Below are 26,899 nucleotides of genomic sequence, written 5' to 3' on the forward strand. Positions count from 1 at the left end.
GTTCAGCTCTACACTGACGCTGTCTGCACAGCTGTTTCATGAAGGTCTCTACTAACACCATCTAGTGAGAGAACCCTGCACTACGTCTACGAGTGACAGCACCCTCGGAGTCCGGTTTCTTTTTGGTGCCCCCCTCGTATATGGGGGCGGTTTGGGAAGCAACCTCCATTTGGCTGCAAATAAAAAAGTGGCACAGAAAAAATTTTGTATTACATACATATTGAAACTAGCTTTTTGTTGTTTTTCAACATTGTCAATTTAAACATCCGTCATAGCATTTCAATAATTTACAAATTCCTTCTTCATAAAATTTTTCCACTTGGGCACATAGCCATCTTGTCACAGCATTTTGAAATTTGTCGTCATCATCAAGGTGCTGTGACACGAGCATATTCTTCATGTACGCCAAGGCACAAAAATCACTTGGTGCCAAGTCTGGGCTGAGTGGGAGATGATCAAAAACATCCCGTTTGAATTGCTTCAAAATCCCTTGAGTTTTTGGGCACTGTGAGGATGAATATCAGTGCACCGCAATGTTTGTTTTGAACTGACTGTAGGAAATACAAAACTGATGATGAATGTCTGCTGATGAAATGTTTTCACAGAAAGAAATCTTATACTTTCACTGCTGGACTTTTACTAAATCAACAAACACACGGATGTGACAACAGTGGTGCTCCGCACACAAATACTAAAGCCACGATAGAAGGACGGTTACTTTCTGGATTGCCCCTGTATTAAAACCTGCTACGTATCACTTCTGTGCAGACCACCAAAGTGAGGTTAGTCTAATGACTGTGCATACAGAGGCACTTATTCAATATTTCTTCCCATCCTCCAAACATAAATGGTACAGGAAGAAGCTCTAATAGGTGGCAAGATGAGAACACCCATCTGCCATCCACTTCACAGCACTTTGCACAGCATAGATGTAAAATTCATATACACACTTTAATTGTGCTTGCCTTTGTGAGAGAGGGTACGAATTCTTGGCAGTGACTGTATTATCGCTTTTGACCAGGTACCATCTAGGGAGCCATAATCCATTAATATTAATACATTGACAGTAATCAATTTGTGGTTTTTCGTATCTTCCTAGAGGCACAGCACAGCAGTACATTGTGCAAGATTACTGTCAAAAATATGAAATGACGAATGGCAGAGTGTGTTCATTGGCTCTTGTCTGTCAACTGAGACAGACCATCTGAATGGTCCGTGCAGGTGTGTGTGTGTGTGTTTGTTTGTGTGTGTGTGTGTGTGTGTGTGTGTGTGTGGAGGGGGGGGGGGGGGCAGGGGCATGTGCATGTGGGCACACACATGGGCATGCTTGTGTCTTTACTCCTCTGGCAGCATCTAAAAGATGTAAAGGATCCACACATACATGAAAAGTAGGAGAACTATTAGAATGGTGCCTAACTTCAGTGTTTTTGTTTTGTATGTTGGTTGCTATGGGTTTATTTACTGTTTGCCATTTTTTTTTATTTTTAGTTCACTCTTGTTATTTCAGTTTACGAATTGGCATTTTGTCATCTGGAGATAACGAGTTGAGCTGTAGACGTTAGAAAATGGAATGTCAAGTGGAGAGATCAGAACATTTCTGACAAAGTCTTCCATTTGAGTTCAATAGAGTGGTGACAGCAGCAGAAGCAGCCAGAACCATTTGCACTACGTATGGGGATAATGCCGTTGGACAGAGCATGGCAAGAAAATGGTTTTCTCATTTTGAGGAGGATCATTTTGATGTTAGAGACTCTCCATGTTCAGGGAGGTCTTTGGGTCTGATGATCATTTAAAAGCATTAATCCACAGTGATCCACGTCAGTGTACTCGAGAACTGACAAATGTGATGACTGATCACTCCACCAATGTGGGACATTTGCATGCCGAGGGGAAGTTTCAAAATCCAGATGTATTGATACCACACACTCTAAGCCAAGCTCACAAAAACCAGCAAGTGCACCTCTGTTTGCTTGTCAACAGTTGGCTTGTGAAAAACACTGACCATTCCTATCCTGTATATTTACTGGTGAGGAGAAATAGTGTCTTTACGCTATACTATGGAAAAGAAAGGAACAGGTGAGCCCAAACAAAGGAGCAGCTCCTCATACAAAGACCTGCGTGCATGCACAAAAGAAAATTTTAAGTATCTGGAACAGAGATGTTATGGTGTACTACGAACTGCTTCCCGGAGGTGTAACCGCCGTGCTGGTATTTACTGTCAACAACTGCAATGTCTCATAGACACAATCCGAGAACAACACCGAGGACTGTGTGAAGTGATGCTACTGCGCGAAAACACCTGCTCGCATTCTGCTAGACTGACAATAAACACTACACAGGAGTTGAGTTGGGAAGTCATTCTGCACCCACTTTATTCACCTGATCTCGCGTCATCACGGTTTCACCTTTTCCGTTCTCTATCAAACTACCTTCAAGAAAATTCCTTTCCAGATGAAAATGAGTTCTGAACGTGGCTTAATGAGTTCTTCGCCTCAAAACCACGTGATTTCTACAGTTGCAGAATCAAAAAGTTTCCCCAGCATTGGCAGACTGTTGCAAATAGTGAAGGAGAATATATTAGTGACGATTAAAGTCTCTGTTTTGTGTACCTGTTGTGTTAATTATCCACGGTGAAAATACACTTTTTCCATGTGAAGTGACAGTATTCTATTCCTCGGAACTGTAAAACTTATCAATCCTTTGAATGGTTATGGTTTTATACACTGGCGTACGATTTCTGAGCCCTTTTGAAAACGAAACTCAGAAAAAGACCATTTACGCTGTATATTTTCATATAAGTATGAATTCGAATTCCACGAAACACCTCATGTTACTTTCCGAAGCATTGAAATCGAGATTGCGATACGCTTTTGTAAGCCAGTCATAGCTCATGTCACGTGATTTCGCCAGCCGATACAGAGGATATTCAGAGCTTAGGACACGTGATGTAGTCAGCCAATAGCATTATCACTGTTAAGTAGCGCATGCACCAATTAGGAAAAGTTAATGGTGTATATTAATATGCATAGTGTTGCTACAAGGAAAGCAGAGCTTTCACATATAATATTGGTCTCTACGATTAATAAGCTGCAAGAGAAGCTAAACTTTCACATACAATGTTGATCTTTCTTTGTGAGTGTTACACTATAAGATACATCACACAAATGTGCCAGTAAAAGTTTTAATACCGACATAAATGTCTGATATTCTGGGCTCGAAACTTTTTCCATATGGTCATCCTCAAATATGTGATTTTTAAATGAGAGTCAAACGCTCTGCGAGTTAAGAAATTCATCGCACATTGTCGCACTTTGTTCATCGTGCGTAAAAGGAAATTTACTTTGAAAGTAACGCTTTTCAATCAATCATTCACAATTACTTTTCCGGGACCTGTTAGAAAGAGGTTCGTTTCAGCAGTTGCCAGCTTGCGCGTGCCAGTAAAAATTTTCCAGGTAGCATCTTGCTGCTTGCTTATACAGCTAACGGCCATACTTTTGTAGCCAGAAGCGAGAGAAGGTACATGCGCGACTCATCTGCGCATGCGCATGGGTCCGCTCGCAACCGCTCACACGAATCTAATGTAAACAGTTTTGACATCATGCTCATCAGAGACAATTCGTTGTTATGAAGCATTGCATAGTCTTCCTAAAGCCTTTGACACATTTTTCTACTGGTAGACGCTTGTATGAGCACTGTGTTATGTTGTGTTCATGGCACATATCCTTTGCAACTTAAGTTTTATTTTATTTTTTTCCCTCATTCATGTTTTATTTTTGCAGTATTATTCTGCAATAGCAGGATGCAGCAATATCCTTTGTTAGAGTATTATTTCTTACAGTCAAAGTTAGAAAAAAATTAACTGAAAACTAAAACAAAACAAAAAGATCCCGGAATTCTAAAAAATTCCCAGGTTTTTCCCAGTTTTCTCCCGGATGAAAAAATTTTTTCCGGATCTCCCGGTTGTCCCGGGTCGTATACACCCTGATCAGTTAATATTTCAATGAGAGCAATATGAAACATTAAACATCATGTTATGAAGCAGGTAGTCACAATGTTGTTGCTCACTAGTGTGGAGTAGGAATGCACGCATTGCAATCCCTGCCAGATAACATGCTGGTCAACGATATAAACTTCAAATGGATCATAAAACTACTCCACATAGTCAAAATTGCATTACAGAACATGCAGTTTCAACTACCCAAAGATCTTCTCTGAATGCAAGCAACTGTGCAGTTTTTTAAAAAGTGAAAACAACTTATTTTAAAGTATTGTCTTTATCAGTTTGTTGGTAGGAAACAAACCAGTTTGGGGAATCCATGATAGCCATAGTGAGCATCTGGGAATACACGATCCGTTTCCTGGCGTGCGCAGGACAGACGACTGGATTGTGGGGTACCACCTCGAGTTCGTCATCGTCTTCTTTTCCTACGAAGGCTGCAGTACCGTCTGCACATCTCAGAGAGCTTCCCGGCCCCGTGTTGCCGACATAATTGACATAAGGCGGCAGAGGTGACGAGGGCTCCGTCTTCACAGTTCCAATACCTATGGCACGCTCCGATACTGGTATACTTCTGTGATTATACACAAAAGGAAAATATTTGGAGTAAGAAAGATAGATAGTTCAGAACAATGTTTAACATTTACAAACAATTAAACAGTTTACTACATTTACAAGAAATTAAACAGTTTGCTACATTTACAAGAAATTAAACAGTTTACTACATTAACAACATATGCATTATATGAAAGTCTGCAACATTAAAGAAATGGGAGTGAACGAGGTTAGAAAGGCTACATTAAGAAGGCTGTGCTCAACCGAGTGAGCGAATCATATTAGGCTGCTACATCGCAGCTAGGCGGGTCGTGTTGGGCTGCTATGCCGCAGCTAGGCGAGTTGTGTCGGGCTGCTACGCCACAGTTAGGTGAGTACAGTCAGGGGGCTATGCCGTAGCTAGGCGAGTGGCATCGGGGGGCTATGTCGTTGCTAGGTGAGTGGCTTCCGTGGGGCAACGCCACAGCTAGGCGAGCGGTTTCCGTCGGGCTACGCCACAGCTAGGTGAGTGGTGTCACAGAACTATGCCATAGCTAGGAGAGTGGCCTGGGGGGCCTAAACTGTAGTTAGGCGAGCGGCATCAGGGGGTTACACTGTAGCTAGCAGAGTGGCGTCTGGGGGGTTACACCGTAACCAGCAGTTGGCGTTTGGGAGTTTCGCCTTAGCTAGGCAAGCGGCATCAGGGTGGTATGCCTTAGCTAGGCGAGTAGTTTCAGGGGCCTACGCCGTAGCTACTGGAGCAGTGTCAGGCGCTATGTCATAGCTAGTGGAACTGAGTCAGGGGGCTAAGTCATAGCTAGTTGAGTGGTGTCAGGGGGCTATGCCGTATCTAGACGACACAGACAGATACGAAATGTCTGGAGACGGTGTGAAACTGAATTCCTGGCGTGTATCCCCACAGAAACAGCTAGATTATGGTTAGTATGAGCTGCCTTGTGCTTGCACAGAGCACACATTCAATAGCCATTTGCTAAAAACAATATCTTAGCAACCATTTAAGCTACAGTCAATCAAAACAGTGATGTAAGCCATTTGACCGTATGATAAAAACTATAATAATCACAGCGTATTTAATCTAATAACAGCCAGTGAGTTGTTAACCAGCTGCTAAAATAATAAACCTACCTATAGTGGCAATCTCAACATGAGCTATTACATATCAAAGTATTGAAGAAATTGGCTGTACAATATGTTGTGCGAGTGATAATAATATGATAAAAATCATAAAACACACCAGTGACACACCACTCGTAATAATCCAAGTTTAAGGCAACCAGTACAACTTATTCTGGCCATCCTGACCCCATGGCATCATTAAATTATAAGGGAGCAGTATACAAATCAACCAGTGTAAACGCACGCTCCTACATGTATGAGGTTGATACTTGTCAACTCATACAAGTCGCGATACATGTCGCAGAGTCGCATATACGTGTATCTCATACATGTACCGATACAAATCGCAGTGTAAATGCACCATAAGACCAACACACCACAAAGACCAAATCCACTTTTGCAGTCATACTGACTGCTGTCCACAACATTAGACAACCACCCCGCAAAAGCATCCTGGATGATAAAAAGCAAGGAGAATGCCTTTCCCCAGGCCCACACTCTATTGTCAGGTGATCGCAGGCCAAATCGCAACCCGTCGATGAACACCGCATGCTCCAATTGTCGTATTCTCCAGCTGCAATATTCCTTAGGGAAACGCGGTCGAGCTGTGCGACACGGCCAAATCGCAACCCGTCGATGAACACCGCATGCTCCAATTGTCGTATTCTCCAGCTGCAATATTCCTTAGGGAAACGCGGTCGAGCTGTGCGACACACTCTGGTGACTTCTGGGCCCCTATCAGGCCTTCTGGACTGAAGATTGGTTTCGTCCAGTCTTCTTCAGTCAGTTCACAAACACTGACCCCCCCAAACTCGGTGGAGTCGATATTGCACTTCAATGGCAGTGGTGTGTTGGTGGCTGAGGAGAACTTTTAGTTGAAGGAAATGGTCACCTCTCACTGATGTCACCCTTCTTTCTCGGGTCTTACGACGGTTTCCTTTCACAGCCTCCGTTTCCCTGCACCTTCTTGCAGTTCTGGAAATCGCTGAAGGTGCAGTTCTCAATATTAAGGTGCCTTCACACATTGCTCTTTTCCTCTTCAACTTTGTGCATAAATTTCCAACAGCATGTGATGAAGCAAGCTGGGAGCTTTTTACTTCCTCTCTCGTTTTACCATCTGCCTCCTTAAATTCATTTTATTTTTATTTTTGCCTAATTACCATTAACATACATCAGTATAATCTTCATTTCCATAAAAAGAGAAAGGTTGGCCCTCAATCTGGAATATAGCACCAGATGTAATTTTGTGCTTAGTTTTGTATGTATAATTAATTTCCTAATTTATTTTCACTAGTCCTAGCTAATACCTTTTGTTATATGGTGAAATCAGTAAATTGTTTCATGACTTAAATGTTATTGTTGACTTATAAACAAATATAAATTCTGAACTAATTATAAAAATTTGGAAGAAAAACTACTAAGATTCTTAAGGTATTTATTTGGCTCTATTTGAAAACATGTTAGCAAAGCCTGCCCTTGATTTTTTCCAAAATAATTACCAGGTTTGTCAAAAGCATTGTTTGTGTAACAATATCTGTGAATTTCATTACTTAAACAAATGATCCGGCCTAACCTTTGTGGTAGAAGAAACTGTTAAAACGAAGGAATTTTTCAATGTATTCAATTAATCGAATGAGTTATGTTTTAATTGTAATTTCTGTAAATTAAACATCAAACAATGTACAGCTTCAGTGCCTATTATTGTGCAGATATGTAAAGGATGCCTTTTTGGTCTCTATACAGTCAGTCCGTGGCCGATTTCAGATCGGAAGCCTGTATCAGTTAGAGTAACAATAATGGATTACAGTAACATCAATTAGGGTAACACCAATAGGCCGTGTGTTAAAACAACAGTGTCTGTTCAATTTATTTGAAAAATAGTGTCATGCGTGCCTTATTATTCAGCAAGAACTGTGAACTGTGTGGTTAGGTATTTCCTGCTCACAGATGTTACACAGCAAACTATTGTAGCAGTATGCTGATGTTTACCTGCAAGCTATTAATGAGGTGTTATCATTTACCAAAAGTAAACTGGCCACATAACTGTGTAATATTTGAGGTTATGAACAGTGAAAGTAAAGAACTGTGAAATGCAACTGTGCAACTGTCAGCTACATAATTTACAGTAGTCAGTGTTGAACTTCCAACCCCCATATTTCAGTCGGTACTATTTCACTTACATCCTGTATCGTGATTCACAATGTTCTGTCAAAGGACTACTACTTTTTTGATGAATTTGGACTGTACGTTATTCCTGTCATCATGTAGAACTTTGTGGACCAGGTATGCTGTGACACATCTGCACGAATTCCTCTGAAGTTTCTTCTCTACTACAGGAAATTGCTAAAGCTTTCCGACTAACGACTTATACCAAATAATAAAATGATGACTCGACACATACTTTCACTTTTGACCAACCGTTTCCAGATGTTTATTGCATAACTGCATTTATTATTCAGTCCATTAACATGATGCTAATACAGTCTTTCTCTATAAGAACTCAAACAAGAGTGCCGCCGTTCTAACAATAATACAAAAGCTTTCTTACATTACAATCCAAAAAATATCATTTGTCTTTCTCCTAAGAGATTCCATAATCTTGCTTATTCTGTGTGTCTTCTGGGTCCACAGACTGCACAACACCAGATGGCCAGCAAGTAGTTACCATTCTCCTGGCTTCCGTGTACTGTGGCTACATCTTTCCTCGTATGCACACTCTACAGGAACAGATGCAGTACGCACAGTAGGTCTGTCGATATTTGACCCCTCCTACTTTACGTAAACATCATGAACATCTTTATTTGATGTGGCAATTCTTCATATAGTGGAACAGGACTTTACCCACAACGTCCTGTTACACTAAACCATTACTGCCTCATTTGTAACGAGGTGTGTTTCACGTTGTGTGGAAAAGAACAATTACTGGTAGTGCAATAAACAACTGAGGCTTCATTATTTGCTTGCAATGCAATGTCAATAATGTATCCTGTCTAAAACTACAAGATAATATGGTAAACTCTGATCGAATAGATAATTACACATTATTTATCGCATGCTGCATTTTTCATGCCATTCAGTGTATCTGTGTAATATAATTTGAATGGTGAGCATTATTAAAAGTCGGGGGTGAAAGTATAAAAGGGCTGGTGTCTGTTCGACACGAGTCAGTGTCCCTCCGCACAGATAGAATATTTTCCATGAAGCGGAACATAGAGACTGAGCTGTGATCGGTTAACACACAGTTTCAGTACGATCTCACTCTGCTGCTTTGCTTCAATTTAGCTACATCTCAATTTCACATTCTGGAACTTTAATCAATTGCATTGCAGTCCCCTTCCCCAGGGCACAAAATTATGAGGGTAAATGACATTTCTAATTAGGAGTGCACAGATGTTCCCAAGGGGTCCAAGGGGGGCACATGCCTCCTCACAGAATGTGGGTACAGGAGTTTTATTCATTACAGAATTATCATTAATGTCTAGCTTTGATTGTCTGCAACTCTACTAAACTGCGTGTTTAACACTGCCAACTGCGGCGTGAAATACTGTGACTTTAGCAGTCAATACATATCTCGGATTCTTTAGGTCGTCATGCTGATCATGGGAAATCATACACACTCCTCAGTGCAGCATCAGTAAACATTTACACTAGTGGTAAAACAGTGCCCTCAATTATGCATACCATTACCATTATCAGTCCTCAAGTCCCTCTCTCTCTACACACACACACACACACACACACACACACACACACACACACACACACGATGATGACATGAAAATAATGCATTAACTCCAGTAACATGGTTAGATGTAAAGTTTATAGGCAAACAAAGTTTTATAATGAAATCCAACTTGGGTAAGTCTTAATTAAAGCTTAATCCCTGTTTTATCAGTGTTGCTAATATCTAATAGGATTTTCTCAAATGCTCAGAGAGTCAATAACATGGACAAAAATATAAGATGATAAAATGGAAGAAATTAAATCAAATTTAATACATAAAGTATAATAGGAAGCAAGATAAGAGCAAAACAATAAAATAATATCTGTTTAAAATGATGTGACAAAGCAAAAAAATTAAAAAAATATATTTAAACCAATTAACTGATTAAAAATAATGACCAAAGTCATCTTCATAAAGATTTAAAAATAAAAAAATTCAAAGCATGTGAGAGATCTATACCCACAAACTTTTGCATGTGTGGCCTGTATCTTAGCCATTAACTGCACAACCAGTCTGTTAAACATACCTTTTTCACAAGCTGTGGAGCATCACACAAAACTGAGGAATTTTTTTCCATCAGTTACTTGTAAACTAGGGCCCACCACAATGTGATCTTAACTTATATCACTATACAGATGATTTTAAGAAGTCGATCTCACAGCTGGGGACCAACTCTGGTATTTATGTGATCCCTTACCACTGCTGAAAAACATGTATTGCCAGACGCTGTGCACCATTAACGACGCATGTGTTGAGCACGATCACCATACAAAATTACTAGGACCTGAGAAATTTGCTGCGGTGGAGCACTGTCTAACTGAGGGCTACAGAATGGAGTAACACAAGGCACAGTTGCTTGCTCCCGAGAATCACTACTGGGACTCTGCCTTAAAGAAATCAATTAACATCAGAATTTTAACGGAGCAGGGTGGGACTATCCCACTAGTTCCTATACCACTCCTGACCACTCTTTCCTTGTCTGATCTCTTTTTGTTAATAGTACACATACAATAGTCACTCGAAATATTCAGTTTGTTATTCAAGCGGAAGTCACACAACTTTTTTATTCACTGTGTAATTTAAGCAAGCTCAGCAAGCCGAACTATTTTACATATCCATGTAAAGGTTAGCTCGTGATGTCGTCACATTGCTGCCTAAGATTGTTGATATGCGCCAATGTGTGTCGTCCAGCTCATAGCGTGGAAGAGTTGGTGCTGTTTGCTTTATTTAGTTCTGTGTCTTTCAACTTCTCTAATTTCAGTCCTCCTCACCTTCTGTTAAAGTTTCTTTTATGCTTCTGACATTCTATGGCATCTCTGTACATTCTAACACAGTAATGACTGGATCCCGAGAAAACAATAGCATCGGAGAAACGAATCTGGTGGTTCCCTGGTCTCAGTGTGGTTTATCCCTCTTCCCCAGATGTCAATTGCCCTTTCGTTCCTTAAGATCGATGGTAATATTTCTTTTTTCAGTGCCTATGTACAAGGACTTTTATACTCTTCTGTTGTGGCAAGTGGTAAATGCAGGTCCTTCGCAGTGTTCAAATGTTAATGCACATTTTTTGTCAGTTTTGAACCATATTGTTCCTACGATATTATGATTTTATCAGATCTGATCATTCTATGATAGGATGTACAGAGAGTCAAGAGAAATTAAAAAAGACAAAAGTTTTAACAGAAAAGGAACAGGACTGAAACAGGTCAAGTTGTTGGCCTTAGTACTAAATAAAGCAAATAGTGCCAACTCTTCCCTACTACAAGCTCCACAACACATGTCAGTTTCATCATGCCATCTTCAGTATTGGTGTCATGACATCATAAACCTACTATCACATGGATACGTATGAACAGTTAAGTTTGGTGAGCTTCTTTGATACTGTAGCTGCTTCCTGAGTCATTATAGCCCCAAATGATGTCTCCAGCATTGAAAGATGGAATGTCAGGCAGAGAAATGTACCAGTTATGTTGTTACAAACTTTGCAGAATTCTGTTTGACTCATGTGAAAGACCTCACACTTTTTATTTTTCAGGGCCAACTGGCACTATTTTTCACACTATTCAAGTATCTGATCCAGTTCATATTGCAACTCACATTTATTATGTATTAACTCCACTAGGCAGTTAATGATTGCATCATTCATAAACAATCTAAGAGAGCTCTTCAAGAACAGCAAAGGACCTGTCACATTTCCTTGCGGAAAACAAGACATCACTCGGATTTTCTAATGATGACTATGGTGGAAGTCATCAAAAGATTGGATTTAATAAATCTGATGCAGCAAGATTACTGACTGTAGAAAGAATTAATAGCAGCAGGTGAACTGGTGACAAGACAATGCAAGTCTGGGGGTTAATTTTCCAAACACATGAGAGTTTCTGATTTTTCTGCACAAAATCGTGGGCCATTTTTATTTGATAATTATTGTAGTTGAAAGGATAGTACTAAAAGAATGTAATAAGAAAACCAAAAACTTAATTTAGAATTGATTTTTAATTGCTGTTTAATGTACATAATGCAGGACACCCGCAAATCACAAAGTCATAAAAGCAGAAGAAACTTATTGATGATTTTTCAGAGTGTAGTATACCTTGAAGCAAGGTTCCACATACAAGGTGGTGAAAATGGTTACAAAATTACTTACGCGAAGGGGTATATGTGCAAATGTCTGTGTGAGACACGTGAACATGTGAAACATGACTCCCAATGTTTAAGAGAAAAAGAAAAATATCTGACAGGAAAACAGCAACTCCCAAGTGCAAACAGACCAGAAATTACATCCGACACAACAACAGTAGAGCTTGTGATATTGTCTGAATAGAGCTGAACGCAGATACCTGCGTGCCCATTACTAATGAAATTTTCTTTGTCAATTGGATGTCCCTTGTTACAGTTTACCTGCCAATGTCACCTTTACTAACCCTTATGTTTAAGTTGTAACAAAAGCTAAGTGTTTTGATGAGATCTGTCATTCTGCACTAATACCTATTATCACACAAACATTCCGTAGACTTCAATCTAACAAACTGTATCACAGCATAGAATTGCTTGGTGACTTCCAACTTGTCTGTCCTTACAAACACTCCCAATTAATTTAATTATTTGACATTTGGTTGCCAACGTACGTCTAGGGACAAAAAAAAAACACTGTCTAAACAGTATTGTAACAAAGAACAAGAAATTGGCAGTTCTTATCAAAATAATGCAAAAATCAGTCATTTTTGCAAAAGGTCATCAAATTTTGCAGTTTCTCCATTCCTGTGTAAAAATGTTTTAAATCTGAAGGCACAGTTGAAAATATTATTAACTGATATGAGGCATGTTTTTTAAATAAGTACTGTTTTGCCACACCGTGGCCGCAGCGCTGCGGTCGGCGTTCTGTGCGTGCGCACTGGGTACCTACATCTGTTGTCTACGCACTGACGCCATTACAGTCTCATTCTTCCTTCTTTACGTTGTGTACTGGGTGTTTAAGATGCCTCCGATAATCGTGATTCCCGCAGACTGTGAAGTACAGGCTGGTAAAAGATTTCTTAGTGCTAAAGGCCTAAAAGCAATCAATATTCATCATGAGATCTGTGTAGTTTACGGAGAAATCATTACGAGTGATGGAATGGTAAGAAAGTGGGAGAGAGCATTTAAAAATGGCCGCACAAATGTGCATCGTTTTTCTGCAAGACAATGCCCGTCCGCATGTGGCGAATCAGAGCAAAGATCTCATCACATCTTTTCAATGGGAAACACCAGATCATCCTCCGTACAGCCCCGATCTTGCGCCCAGTGACTATCATCTGTTCCTGCACTTGAAGGAACATGTGGGCGTTCAGAGCATCTTCGAGACGATGACGAAGTCAAAACAAGGTTGTTGCAGTGGTTAACAAGTCAGGCGGCAGACTTCTATGAGGAGGGTATTCAAAAACTGGTACAACGTTATGACAAGTGCCTAAATATTGACGGAAATTATGTAGGAAAGTAGATTAAGGTACAGGCTTTCACGTAAAAATAAAATTATTGAGATATCTTAGCATGTCTTTTTTTAAATTTCAAAACGGTATTTACTTAAAAACCACGCCTCGTATTAATTTACTGTTGAAACTGGTTCTTTACTTTTTCTGGGCTGAGGTACATGTATAACCTTACACCGGACATTCATTTCCATTCTAGAGTACTTGTGCCTTAAATGTGACATTAGCTGGTAACAGTTTACTGCCAATGTCACATTTACTAACCCTTATGTATAACTTGTACCAAAAGCTAAGTATTTTGATGGGATCTTCAATGCACAGCATCACTTACACTGCGTTTTCCCTATTACACAAGTATAAATATAGAAACCACTTGAATGGCACTTTAGCTTCACAAATCGCCGACTCCTTCGAGAAGCAGTTCCAAGCGGCAGAACCCCAGGATGAAGAGCATGAAAAGGTAGTCAGTCGTCAACCGACTGTCTTCCTCAATGCCGAGGAGGACCCAGAGGACGAACCCATACTTTTTGCCCCTGAGGACGTGGCAAGAGTAATCAGGTCCCTCCCTACAAAAAAGGCACCAGGGCACGACAGTGTCACTAATCAGTTAGTCGAAATCTCCCACCCACAGCAATCACACACCTCGCAAACGTCCTCAACGAGATTACTCGTTCCCGTGTTTTCCCAGCTTGCTGGAAACATGCGGAAGTGGTCGCGATACACAAACCAGGGAAAGACCCTCTATTCCCGCAGCACTACAGGCCGATTAGCCTCTTGCCAACTCTCAGCAAGATCTATGAGCGCCTCCTGCTAAGACCCATACAAGAACATATTACCAGAGAGCAAATTCTGCCGAATTTCCAATTTGGGTTCCGGCAGAACCACTCTGCCCCACAACAGGTCATGAGAATGGTTGAAGCAGCCACAGAGGGCTTCAACCACAGAGGCTACTGCGGGATAGTGCTACTAGACGTAGCCAAAGCCTTTGATTCAGTATGGCTTAGAGGGCTACTCTACAAGTTGTACACACAAGGGTTTCCCGGGAGCATAGTTCAGCTCATCAAGAGCTATCTCACGAATAGGACTTTCTCCGTCAAAGTAGAAACTGCCACCTCCACCAGAAGGCGTATTCGTGCCGGGGTGCCACAGGGATCGGTCCTGGGGCCCGTATTGTACAGTTTGTACACTGTGGACACTCCAACGGCCCCCCTGGTGCACACTGCACAGTACGCTGACGATACAGCCTTCTACACGAGAAACGCGAACAAGGACCTGGTCATCCCTAGGCTACAAAAGGTTTTAGATGACACAGAAACTTGGGCCCGTCGCTGGCGCATCACCATCAACTCCGAGAAGACGCAGGCAATGCTGATTACCCGCAGGCTCGGAAGGTGCGAACCTCCTCAACGTCCTCCCCTCCACCTTCACCTAAATGGAATCCAACTCCCCTGGCACAGAACCGCCAAGTACCTTGGCGTAACCTTGGACTCTCGTCTTACGTGGAAACCCCACATAGACGAGGTCCACAGGAAGGTCTGCCCCAGAATGTCCATCCTATACCCTATCCTGAACACAACCAGCTCCCTTCCCTGCCCAGTAGCAGTAAATGTTTACCAGGCCCTGATCCGGCCAGTAATGGAGTATGCGTGCCCTGTCTGGGGATACGCGGCAAAGCAGCACCTGGACAAACTCCAGAGGCTGCAGAACCGCGCCCTCAGAAGGGCACTGCACCTACCTCTTGGATTCCCCACAGACGACTTGCACGCCGCAGCCGAAATCCCACTCCTGAGAGAGCGTTTCCAGGATCTGGCAAGGGCCTTCTATGAGGGTTCTTCCAGATCCGGAAACGCGCTCATCCACTCCCTAGGTCGGTATGACATGTCCCGCGATAAGCATAAGCGCCCTATGACGATCTTCGACGATTAAGATTAATCCCAATACCCAATCCCTAATCCAGTTCCTTCCCATATAACACCAATCTTTTCGCCTACCTCAGGCAAGTACTAGACTCACTCACAACAAACATCACAAGTCACAGACACCAAAAAACTATAGAAAAATCACACACACACGTTCACAGGGGAGTAAAAGCCGAAAGGCTACAAACTCCCCCACACACTTCCCCAAAGAGGGGAAAGTAACAGATGTGAGCAGCAGCAGCAGCAGCAGCTCATCGGAGGCAATTTGTTGTTATGAAGCAATGCACAGTCTTCCTAAAGCCTTTGACCACTTTGCTGTTGGCAGACGCTTGTATGAGCACTGTGTTTTGTTGTTGTATAAGGCGCGTTTCCTTTGCAATTTAAGTTTTATTTTCGTTTTTTTCCCCTCTCATTCATGTTTTGTTTCTGTAGTATTATTCTGTAATAGCGTGATACAGTAATATCCTTTGTTAGAGTATTGGTTCTTACCAGTCAAAAATCACAAAAATTTAACTGAAAACTAAAACAATGAAAAATTCCCGGAATTCTAAACAATTCCCGGGTTTTTCCCGGTTTTCTCCCGGACTAAAAAATTCCTGGGTCTTTCCCGGATCTCTCGGGTCGTATACACCCTGAAATACATAAACTGGTGGGCGCCTATTAGTTCGCTACTGTTCACCACAATCAGACCTAAGGCTACACAAAAGTTCAGTCTGTCACCACTGACTTCACTCCAAAATAATTTAATATTTTATTATTTCAAGACTGGTTTTAAATAAGGAACAACAGTTTTAAAATAAATCCAATGGAAATAAAAATAAGTGAAACAGCATGGATGTCCCCACATTTACCTATCAATGTCTGCAGAGTTTAAAAGTAATATCTCACAAACAAATGGTATTACACTTTACAGTGCAGTCAATTATGGTACAAATCATCTCCATTATCCATTTTGTAGTAACAACAGGTATTGTTCTATTAAACACACTATCATGTGCTACTGTTACACTACCACTGAACACATTAAGTTTGCCTGTTGCTACAGATTCTATTCCAAGGAAACAGCACAACTTTACACACCTCATTTGAGAAATATTCACAGTGGTAGCTTTGCACGATTCATCACACACTGTGCAAGTAATTTTTAATTTCTTTAGCCATTTAGGTACAAATATAGACTTCAATATTATTAGTCAATATCAGCACAGTATCTGAATGCAGGTAGTGCAACAAGTAAAGCAAAGCTAGGCTGGCCACACACAGAAGCAGGTGCGAGTCTTGCACCCCTCAAATGGCAAATCCTTGTTCAAATAAAAGAAGGAGTTGCAAGTTAATAGCTCTGCACACCATTCAGTTTTCTGTTCTGGTTACTGGCCAGTTTAGCTACTGTATAAGAGAAATTTTCCAACTTGCTGAAATGCAGAAGCTGACAGTGAAACTTACCTTGTACTGTCGGACGTGACGATTGTCGAATGATGTACCTGCAACAACAGAATTAAATATGTGGAAAAAGGATTTTGCACCTAAAGCCTTATTATGAATAACTGTTTCATTTGTACAACTATTAAGTTTCACAGTCTGACATCCCAAAATTTGGCTAAAAAGCTGTATGTATGTTGAATGCAGACCTGCAATATGGTTAAAATACAATTTTATTAAATGGAGCCATTGAATTAAAGCAAGTGAATAAAACAACATTACACAATAGAATCAGCGTGTGCTATGCTATGTTATTTGTTCTAAAAACTATTTTTTTCCAAACATTAATAATAATGGAATAAGAAATGAAAAGTCACAGCAATGGGAATGCTCGTCAGAGAACTGTAGGACACAGATGTACATCAGCATAGTACCTGATAATACAAGATCTGTTCAAAAAGTTAAATATCAGACTAAAATGCTAATGGCCTTTGTGATTACGTTGGCACGTGTTGGCACGTGCTGTGCAATAATTTAAGTCTATTGCCAAAATAATCTGTGGAATAGTTGTGTCGATAGGGTTTTCAAAATATTCACAATGTGAGCAATTCACTGGAATGGATTAACTGCAATACACATCCATCTTAAAACCCTTTGTATGTGACAGTTTACTGCCTACAGGGAATTGTTACAAGGAGTCAACTTCATCATTTTCAAGAGTTAGCAAATGGACAGCTTTGTTCGAATGTTAGGATACGAGGATGAAGCAAATATAAACTGTAAATTTTTTCCATAAGTTTATTTAAGCTTCCAAAAAATTCATATACAAGAACTTAATTTTCTATACAGTCTCCAGAATTTCATATATTTTTCCAAGCAGATAATCAGTGTCTTGAACCAGTTTTCATAAAATGAACATGGCTGTGACAGCTGCGAGTTGTGTACGAACGCTTTGACAGCACCACTGTTGTCCAAATAGTGGCGCAAACCACTGAATATTGCAGGACGACATATCTGGACTGTAAGGATGGTGTTCTAGTGTGGTATAGAACAATTCCTGAATTTTTATTGAGATCAAGCAGCTGTGGGGTGTGTCAAGCCTTGTCATGAAGCACGATCACATCCAGGATTGGAAATGCTTGCTGTTTCTGATAATACACATGTTTTGTTTGGTTCACAAGTTGGCAACAGTATACAGCGTTCCCAGTAAAATGATTGTAGAGAAAATCAATGAGAACTCCTTTAAAATAAAAAAAGGATCATTACAAGAACCTTCCCCATGGAGAGACAGTTTTTGGCTCTGACTGGTGCAGATTCATCACTTTTGCACCATTGTGTGTTGTTAGATTCCAGTGTGTAATGGTGCACCCGTGTTTCATCACAGGTCAAAATCCAGCGCATAAAATGCTTACCTTCAGTTTGTTGGTGCGTTAGCAGCTGTTTGCACACATCGAGACAATGAAATTTGTACTCTGCGATGAGAAGATGACATACCCAACTTACAGACACTTTCTGAAATCTGAGGTTGTCGGTAACGATTGCCTGAGCACAACTGTAACGTATGTCAACCTCTGTAGCAATTTCGGCAAATGATATTCTGCAATTGTCTTCAATAAGTTGGCTAACACGCTTATCTCACTAGAGGTAAGATAGATACTGCCTACAGAAAAATTAAAGACACCTTTGGAGAAAAGAGAACCACTTGCATGAATATCAAGAGCTCAGATGGAAACCCAGTTCTAAGCAAAGAAGGGAAAGCAGAAAGGTGGAAGGAGTATATAGAGGGTCTATACAAGGGCGAAGTACTTCAGGGCAATATTATGGAAATGGAAGAGGATGTAGATAAAGATTAAATGGGAGATACGATACTGCGTGAAGAGTTTGACAGAGCACTGAAAGACGTAAGTCGAAACAAGGCCCCGGGAGTAGACAACATTCCATTAGAACTACTGACGGCCTTTGGAGAGCCAGTCCTGACAAAACTCTACCATCTGGTGAGCAAGATGTATGAGACAGGCGAAATTCCCTCAGACTTCAAGAAGAATATCATAATTCCAATCCCAAATAAAGCAGGTGTTGACAGATGTGAAAATTACCAAACTATCAGTTTAATAAGTCACAGCTGCAAAATACTGATGCGAATTCTTTACAGATGAATGGAAAAACTAGTAGAAGCCGATCTTGGGAAAGATCAGTTTGGATTCCGTAGAAATGTTGGAACACGTGAGGCAATAGTGACCCTACGACTTATCTTAGAAGCTAGAATAAGGAAGGGCAAACCTACGTTTCTATCATTTGTAGACTTAGAGATAGCTTTTGACAATGTTGACTGGAATACTCTCTTTCAAATTCTGAAGGTGGCAGGGGTAAAATACAGGGAGCGAAAGGCTATTTACAATTTGTACAGAAACCAGACGGCAGTTATAAGAGTCGAGGGACATGAAAGGGAAGCAGTGGTTGGGAAGGGAGTAAGACAGGGTTGTAGCCTCTCCCTGATGTTATTGAGCAAGCAGTAAAGGAAACAAAAGAAAAATTCGGAGTAGGTATTAAAATTCATGGAGAAGAAGTAAAAACTTTGAGGTTCGCCGATGACATTGTAATTCTGTCAGAGACAGCAAAGGACTTGGAAGAGCAGTTGAATGGAATGGACAGTGTCTTGAAAGGAGGATATAAGATGAACATCAACAAAAGCAAAACGAAGATAATGGAATGTAGTCGAATTAAGTCGGGTGATGCTGAGGGAATTAGATTAGGAAATGAGACACTTAAAGTAGTAAAGGAGTTTTGCTATTTGGGGAGCAAAATAACTGATGATGGTCGAAGTAGAGAGGATATAAAATGTAGACTGGCAATGGCAAGGAAATCGTTTCTGAAGAAGAGAAATTTGTTAACATCGAGTATAGATTTAAGCGTCAGGAAGTCGTTTCTGAAAGTATTTGTATGGAGTGTAGCCATGTACGGAAGTGAAACGTGGACGATAAATAGTTTAGACAAGAAGAGAATAGAAGCTTTCGAAATGTGTTCCTACAGAAGAATGCTGAAGATAAGATGGGTAGATCACATAACTAATGAGGAGGTATTGTATATAATTGGGGAGAAGAGGAGTTTGTGGCACAACTTGACTAGAAGAAGGGTTCGGTTGGTAGGACATGTTCTGAGGCATCAAGGAATCACCAATTTAGCATTGGAGGCAGCGTGGAGGGTAAAAATCGTAGAGGGAGACCAAGAGATGAATACACTAAGCAGATTCAGAAGGATGTAGGTTGCAGTAGGTACTGGGAGATGAAGAAGCTTGCACAGGATAGAGTAGCACGGAGAGCTGCATCAAGCCAGTCTCAGGACTGAAGACCACCACAACAACAACAACAACAACAACAACAACAAAGCAAATATTCTCCTCAGTCCTGCTGGTCCTTGAGTGACGTCGGTGAGCTGCACTTCAAACTGTTTCTCCTCCTCGTAAAAATGGTATGTGCCAGGTGTACCCTTGCGTCTTTGTTAAGAAAGTTGTCTATGAACTCTGCCACAACTCTTTTCAAAATTTTGGACGGTTTTACACCCTCTGTTGTGAGAAACTTGATTATAACGCACTGTGCAATGTATTTCGGTGCCTCCTGTTCTGACATTGTAATTCTGACCAAAGTAATGGTACAACACATTCCAGCTGTGGAGAACAACCGTGGAAACAAAAGCACCGACGAGCTGAGATTACGTTGCTATCCATTTACAAAAAGACGCGTTCAACAAAAATTCCTGCTTATATTTGCTTTACTCTTGTACTTTTCTACTAGTTGATTCATGTGAAGGGCACACCAAAACTATAACTACACATTAACACATCAGGAAACTGCACAATATGTCACCAAGAGCACAATATGTTCCCTGATGATAAGTGATTAAAAGATATACCAATTAGCTGATATCACATGCATATTAACAGATATGTGTGTTTTGCACGGCAAATTAATCGGAAGAAAGTTGACACGTGTACCAGTTACTGAATGCACAGGTAGATTCTTCTTAATGAATTATCTGTTGTGCACGATTCATGTCTATGTATGAGAGGAAATGTAACTGGTGCAGCTAAGGACTATTGCAATATATAAAACCTTGGACTAGTGAGGTACACGATGCTCACATATTTCTAATGTGAATGACAGCTGCTTCTTCCCGGCAGATTAAAACTGTGTGCTGGACCGGGACTTTGAGCCGAAGCCTTTGCCTTTTACAGGCATGTGCTCCACCGACTGAGCTATCCGACCACAACTCTGACCCACCCTCTCACAGTTTTACCTCCATCAGTATCTGATCTCATACCTTGTAAACTTTACAGATCTCTCACATACCTTAGAGGACTATCACTCCTGGAAGGCAGGATATTCTGGAGACACGACTTAGCCACAGCGTGGGGGGTCGTTCCTCGCAAGTTGCAACGGTGTGCTAACTAAAAGTTTCAAATCAGTGTGAATTCCACTGCAGAGTGAAAACTTATTCTGGTACACGAGAGGCTTTTGCCAATTTGTAGTTTCGTTGGATAAATGTGCAAGTCAATACCCTAAAATACAAATTCACATGAACCAGATACTTCATTGTCCAATGGCATGAAAATGAACAAATAGAATATCAAAATGTGTTGTTGAGAATAAACAAGATTGTACATATCTTAAAGTCACGCACCATCCCCCCCCCCCGTATGTTATGGCTAATTTTAGGATCTAATGTATGTACTTCGATACGGTATTCAATAATAGAGTAATACGCTCTAGGGGGCAAAAAAGACGCTCAACAAAGGAATTATCTGAATGGAGTGGAAATTGGTAAATGTGATGTACATGTACAGTCAAACAAATAATTACAGAGTCAGAAAAATTGGAAAGAGCTTCACAAATTGAGCAAGTCAACAACACATCGGTCCACATCTGGCCCTTATGCAAGCAGTTATTCGGCTCGGCACTGACAGATACAGTTGCCGGATGTCGAGTGATATTGAGTCCATTTCTGTCCAATTGTCGAGTTGTAAATATCCTAAGCTCGTCAGAGGGAGCTGCTCGTAAAGCTCCAAACAGCGACCTCGATGACCGTGGTAGTGTTTGGCAAGTACGAAGACAAGCAGTAGAAACTCTCGCTCTGTGCGGGCGTACATTACCTCGCTGAAATGTAAGCCCGGGATGGCTCGAAATGAAGGGCAATACAATGGGGTGCAGGATAACATCGTACAATCGACATACCACTGTGCTGTGAGGTTGCCACGGATAACAACCAAAGGCATCCTGCTACGAAAACAAATGGCACCCCAGACTGTCATTCCCAGTCGGTGGGCCGTAAGGCGGGCAACAGTGAGGTCGGTGTCCCCCCACTGTCCGGGCCGTCTCCAGACACGTCTTCGCCGGTCATCGGGCCTCAATTTGCAGCGGGACTCATCACTGAAGACAATTCTACTACAGTCAATGAGATTCCAGGCCAAAGTCATGCCTGAAGGTGCCCCAGACAGTGGTGGGGTATCGACCTGACTGACGCCCGTCGTCGGACAGACAACTGGGTGCCATTTATTTTCATAACAGGACCTCTTTGCCTGTCATCCGTGGCACGCTTACGGCACAGCGGTACGTTGACGATTTTCTACAACCCATTTAGTTACCCTTCGTGGCAAGCCACCCTGGGCTTACATTTTAGCACGATAATGCCTGCCCTCGCACAGTGAGAGATTCTACTGCTTGCCTTTGTGCTTGCCAAACCCTGCTTTGGCCAGCAAGTTCGCTGGACCTCACCGCAGCTGGGAACATTTGGAAGATTATGGGTAAGGCCCGCCAGCCACCTCAGGATTGTGACGATCTCACATTCCAGGCTGAAGTCGTGTCCGGAGTCAGCTGAGACGGTGGTGGGACATCAACCTGACTGACGGCCGTTGTCAGATTGACAACTAGGAGCAATGGTCTGAGGTGCTATTTTTTTTCTTTGCAGGACCTCTTTGGCTGTCATCTGTGGACTGCGCCCCCCCCCCCCCCCCCCTTTTTTTTTTTTTGGTGCGCACAACTACAACGTGGACTGCTTATGGCACAGCGGTACGTTGACAATTTTCTACAACCCGTTTTGTTGCCCTTCATTGCAAGCCATCCTGGGCTTACATTTTAGCAAGATAATGCCTGGCCACACATAGTGAGAGTTTCTACTGCTTGCGTTTGTGCTTGCCAAGCCCTGCTTTGGCCAGTAAAGTCACTGGATCCCACCTCGACTGAGAACGTTTGGAGCATTACGGGCATCGGCCCCCAACCACCTCAGGATTATGACGTTCTCAAACGCCAATTGGAACGAATTTGGCACGATAACCGTCGGGAGGACATCCAACAACTCTATCTATCAATTACAAGATGGACAAACGCATTACTGACTTGTGAGGCTCGTTCTCTTGAATAAATCATCTAACTTTCCTGAACTTGTAATCACTTGTTTTTCTGTACATATACATAACATCTACCGATATCCATCCCAATCAGATAATTTATTTGTGGTGTGTTGTCTTTTTTGTCTTAGAGTGTAACCAAGAATTTGAAAACAGAAGCAAGCAAGATTCTGAGGACAGAGAAAAGAAAATTTCTGACCAATGATTAACAAAATAAGAGAGGACATAGCAGAAAAATGTTTCAGATGATTGAATGTTCATTTTGTTTTGTTTTGTTTTAGGACACAAAAACAAATAGGGTCATATGTGCCCAAGTCAGAATCGTGGAACATGAAGATGAAAAAGAAGCTAAAAACTAATACATGTTAAACCCAAGCGATGGGCGAAAAACAGCTAAAAGCAGGGACTTTGAGAAAGGTCCATAAAATACACCATAAAGACAACGGAGGTCCTGAACTAAAGATTAAATGTCCTTCACCATACTGCTGCAAAAGATAAAAAGTAAAATGGGGCCTGACAGCCTGTCTGTCGTTCGCTAAAACGGCTGATAAATCAGATGGCAAACATAAATTTGAACATAAGTGGTTAAAAAAAGGGCATTCGATCAGGAAATGGCAAACCTGCGAAAATTGAGGACAATGAGCAGAAAGTGGTGGGGGTCACCACTTAACAAATGGTGATGACTAAAAGGACAGAACCCAACATGCAACATAGCTAAAATGATCTCCTCGCAGCAAGACGGCAGACGGGAGTTCGGCCGAGCCCCAGGAACAGGTTTAATTCCCCAGAGTTTGCTCTCGTGAAGGGAAGACCAGTGTTGATGTCAAAGTGACACCACCTGCCAACAGACGTCAACACAGAGATTACTGGAGGAAATGGAAGAACTAGCAGGCAGAGGTACGAGGACTGCAGCCTCGGCAGCAGCGTCAGCTTGCATAAACATCCCGTTGGCTCCATCGAGAGTGACCAAGTGAAAGCTTTCTTGGACCTGTTGCAGTAAGGAATGGGCGATGTACAGCATACAGAGTCTTTGAAGGGCACCGAGTGAGTCAGAGCAGATGACACAATTGGAAAACCTGTGTCGCCGGATGTACTGCGTGGTCCGAAAGAGGGTGAAGAGCTCCGCTATAAATAATAAGCAATGTTCTGGAAGCCGGTGGGAAAATTGAAAGAAATTAATGACAAGGATGGAAATATGCTAATAGAAAAGGAAAGGATTCCTGACAGGTGGAGTTGCTGAATGCTGAAGATCCCAAGTGTGTCCTCCCAGGAAGGAAGAATTGCAGATATGTAGCGGAAGAAGAACAGTAACCTGAAAGATCAATTGAGAAACTTAAAGAATAATAAGACACCAGGAGAAGATAGCACAATGACAGAGATGTTGGAGATAGGAGATGAAACAACTCAGATAAAATTATACAACCTCATAAGTGAAAAGTGGAGAAAGGAGAGCCCAAAAGAGCAAGTGTCTTCTACAACTATCCCACAATACAAATGGAACAGTAAAGGAAATTGCAGTGACTACAGACGAATTTCTTAACTACATGTACACAGAAAGTGCTAGTATTCTTAATTCTCGAAAAACTGAAGCCTGTGGCTAAAGATACTCATAGAAATTCCCAATGAGGTTTTTCGGCTGGAAGATCCAACTGTAGACTAAATTTTCAACAGAAGGCAAATCTGGAAGAAGTGCTGGGAATCCAACCATTGAATTTTGGTAATATTTGTAGATTTCTCGAAAGCTTGTGATAGCAAGCTAGTCAGACAAAAAATTAATCACCCCTAGATAAATCATTACAAGCATTATTTAATGTCATTTAATTCCAACCTTGGACTTGATAACTGCTTGTATTCGGTTAGGAAGGGAGTCCACAAAGTTGGGCAGGTACGCCACATCCAGGGTAACCCATTAGCGCCGTGCGTTGCCATATGGCAACGTTTGTAACACATTTTTAAAATCGTCGATTCCACGACATTGACAAAGTGAGAGTGTTGACAACACTGGATTCCGTTCCACAGGACTGTAAAGATCACTACACTGCAACAGTTTTAACAATACATTTAAATTCTGCGGCGTAAGCAGTGTCGGAAGTTGTCGTTTGCTGAACGACAAAGAAAAATGCAGTACAAGTTCGAGTAAGTATGTTTTACACAGTAACTTACGATATATAATTTAGTTTTTTAGTATGGTTGTGCTATAAATACTCAAATATATATTCTTTGGAGGTTACTGCTTGCTGTTAAATAAATTACGTTAATTTAGGCCGTTTGAACGTCGGTGTTGCCGTATGGCAATGCTAGGCGCTTGTACTCAGTAGAAGGACGAATTTTCTCTTTTTTGTTTTAGAAGAGGTTTCTCGCTTGCTGAGGCGCTGGAGATTCTATATAATGACGATATTGAAGGTGACGTGTTTGTTGAGCCCCCAGATCCGAATAGAGGAGAATGACGGATTATTGTATGTGCGGTGGCTGGAGAACTCAGTTGTCACAATGATCTCTTCTTCATGTGGTGCACGAGAAGTTGGCCAAGTCAAGAGATTCTCGCAACTAAAAATGCGAAATATAATGATTCCCAGACCAAAACTGGTAGCCAAACATGGGAGGTACTGATCAGGTGGATCAGAATCTAGCATGCTATCGGATTGCTATAAGAAGCAAGATATGGTACTGGTGTCTCTTTACACAGATGTTAAATGACGCCATACAAAACAGTTGCATTTTGTATAACAAAGCAAGAAATCAAACTATTTCTCAGCTTAATTTCAAGAGAGAAGTAGCAACAGTGTACTTGCAAAGACACCAAGCTTTACCAAAAGGAGCCGGGAGACCATATGCACCGAGGGCATGTTCCGAGAGCCACATATCAGATTCGATTAGGTTTGATGAGACTGACCACCTCGTCCAGCACACAGAAGGAAAGAAGAAGAAAAGGTGTGCACACAAGGACTGTAAATCTACTGTGAGAACGATGTGTTCAAAGTGTAATGTGGGATTGTGTATTGACTGTTTTATTCCATTTCATGTAAAATAATGCTGAGTTCAGGGTTTGATTTTTGGTTATTAATTGTACTGTGTTATAAAGTATCAACTGTATGATGAAGACTACTACGAAGTGAAATTTTCTGCTCTGCTTAAGCTCACCTTAACCAGTGTTTCTTAAGCCAATTTAGCAATACTCATTCAAGTGATGTGATGTGTGTGTGTGTGTGTGTGTGTGTGTGTGTGTGTGTGTGTGTGTGTGTCGGGGGAGGGGGAGGGGGGCCGGGGGTTAACTGCAACTGTTCTCTTTGTCCCGCACCTTGTCAGTTACATGTACTCGCTTATCATCTTACCCACACAGAGGTGTATGTATTTATTGTGTACGACAAAATCCATTCTAATTCTCTCTGTCAATCTTAGCAACTTTCCCCTGATCTGAAACTTCCTGGCAGATTAAAACTGTGTGCCGGACCGAGACTCGAACTCGGGACCTTTGCCTTTCGCGGGCAAGTGCTCTACCAACTGAGCTACCCAAGCACGACTCACGCCTCGTCTTCACAGCTTTACTTCTGCCAGTATCTCGTCTCCTACCTTCCAAACTTTACAGAAGCTCTCCTGCGAACCCTGCAGAACTAGCACTCTTGAAAGAAAGAATATTGCGGAGACACGGCTTAGCCACAGCCTGGGGGATGTTTCCAGAATGAGATTTTCACTCTGCAGCGTAGTGTGCGCTGGTATGAAACTTGGGTAGCTCAGTTGGTAGAGCACTTGCCTGCGAAAGGCAGAGGTCCCAAGTTCCAGTTTCGGTCCGGCACACAGTTTTAA

At 41.5% G+C, this 26,899-nt stretch overlaps 1 protein-coding gene across 5 annotated transcripts in view; it reads right to left on the reverse strand.

The window, feature by feature from the left end:
- The window catches only part of LOC126427382 (uncharacterized), a 420,537-nt gene that overhangs the window by 248,011 nt on the left and 145,627 nt on the right, over window positions 1-26,899 (reverse strand). For all 5 annotated transcript variants that reach the window (XM_050089736.1, XM_050089734.1, XM_050089737.1 and 2 more), the window contains 2 exons: window positions 16,720-16,757; window positions 4,302-4,571 (listed from right to left, as the gene is read on the reverse strand). In XM_050089736.1, coding sequence (XP_049945693.1) covers window positions 4,302-4,571; window positions 16,720-16,757 — 308 coding nt within the window. The remainder of the gene's footprint in view (window positions 1-4,301; window positions 4,572-16,719; window positions 16,758-26,899) is intronic.

This window comes from Schistocerca serialis, chromosome 11 (assembly GCF_023864345.2).
Source record: "Schistocerca serialis cubense isolate TAMUIC-IGC-003099 chromosome 11, iqSchSeri2.2, whole genome shotgun sequence".
NCBI classification, from domain to species: Eukaryota; Metazoa; Arthropoda; class Insecta; order Orthoptera; family Acrididae; genus Schistocerca; species Schistocerca serialis.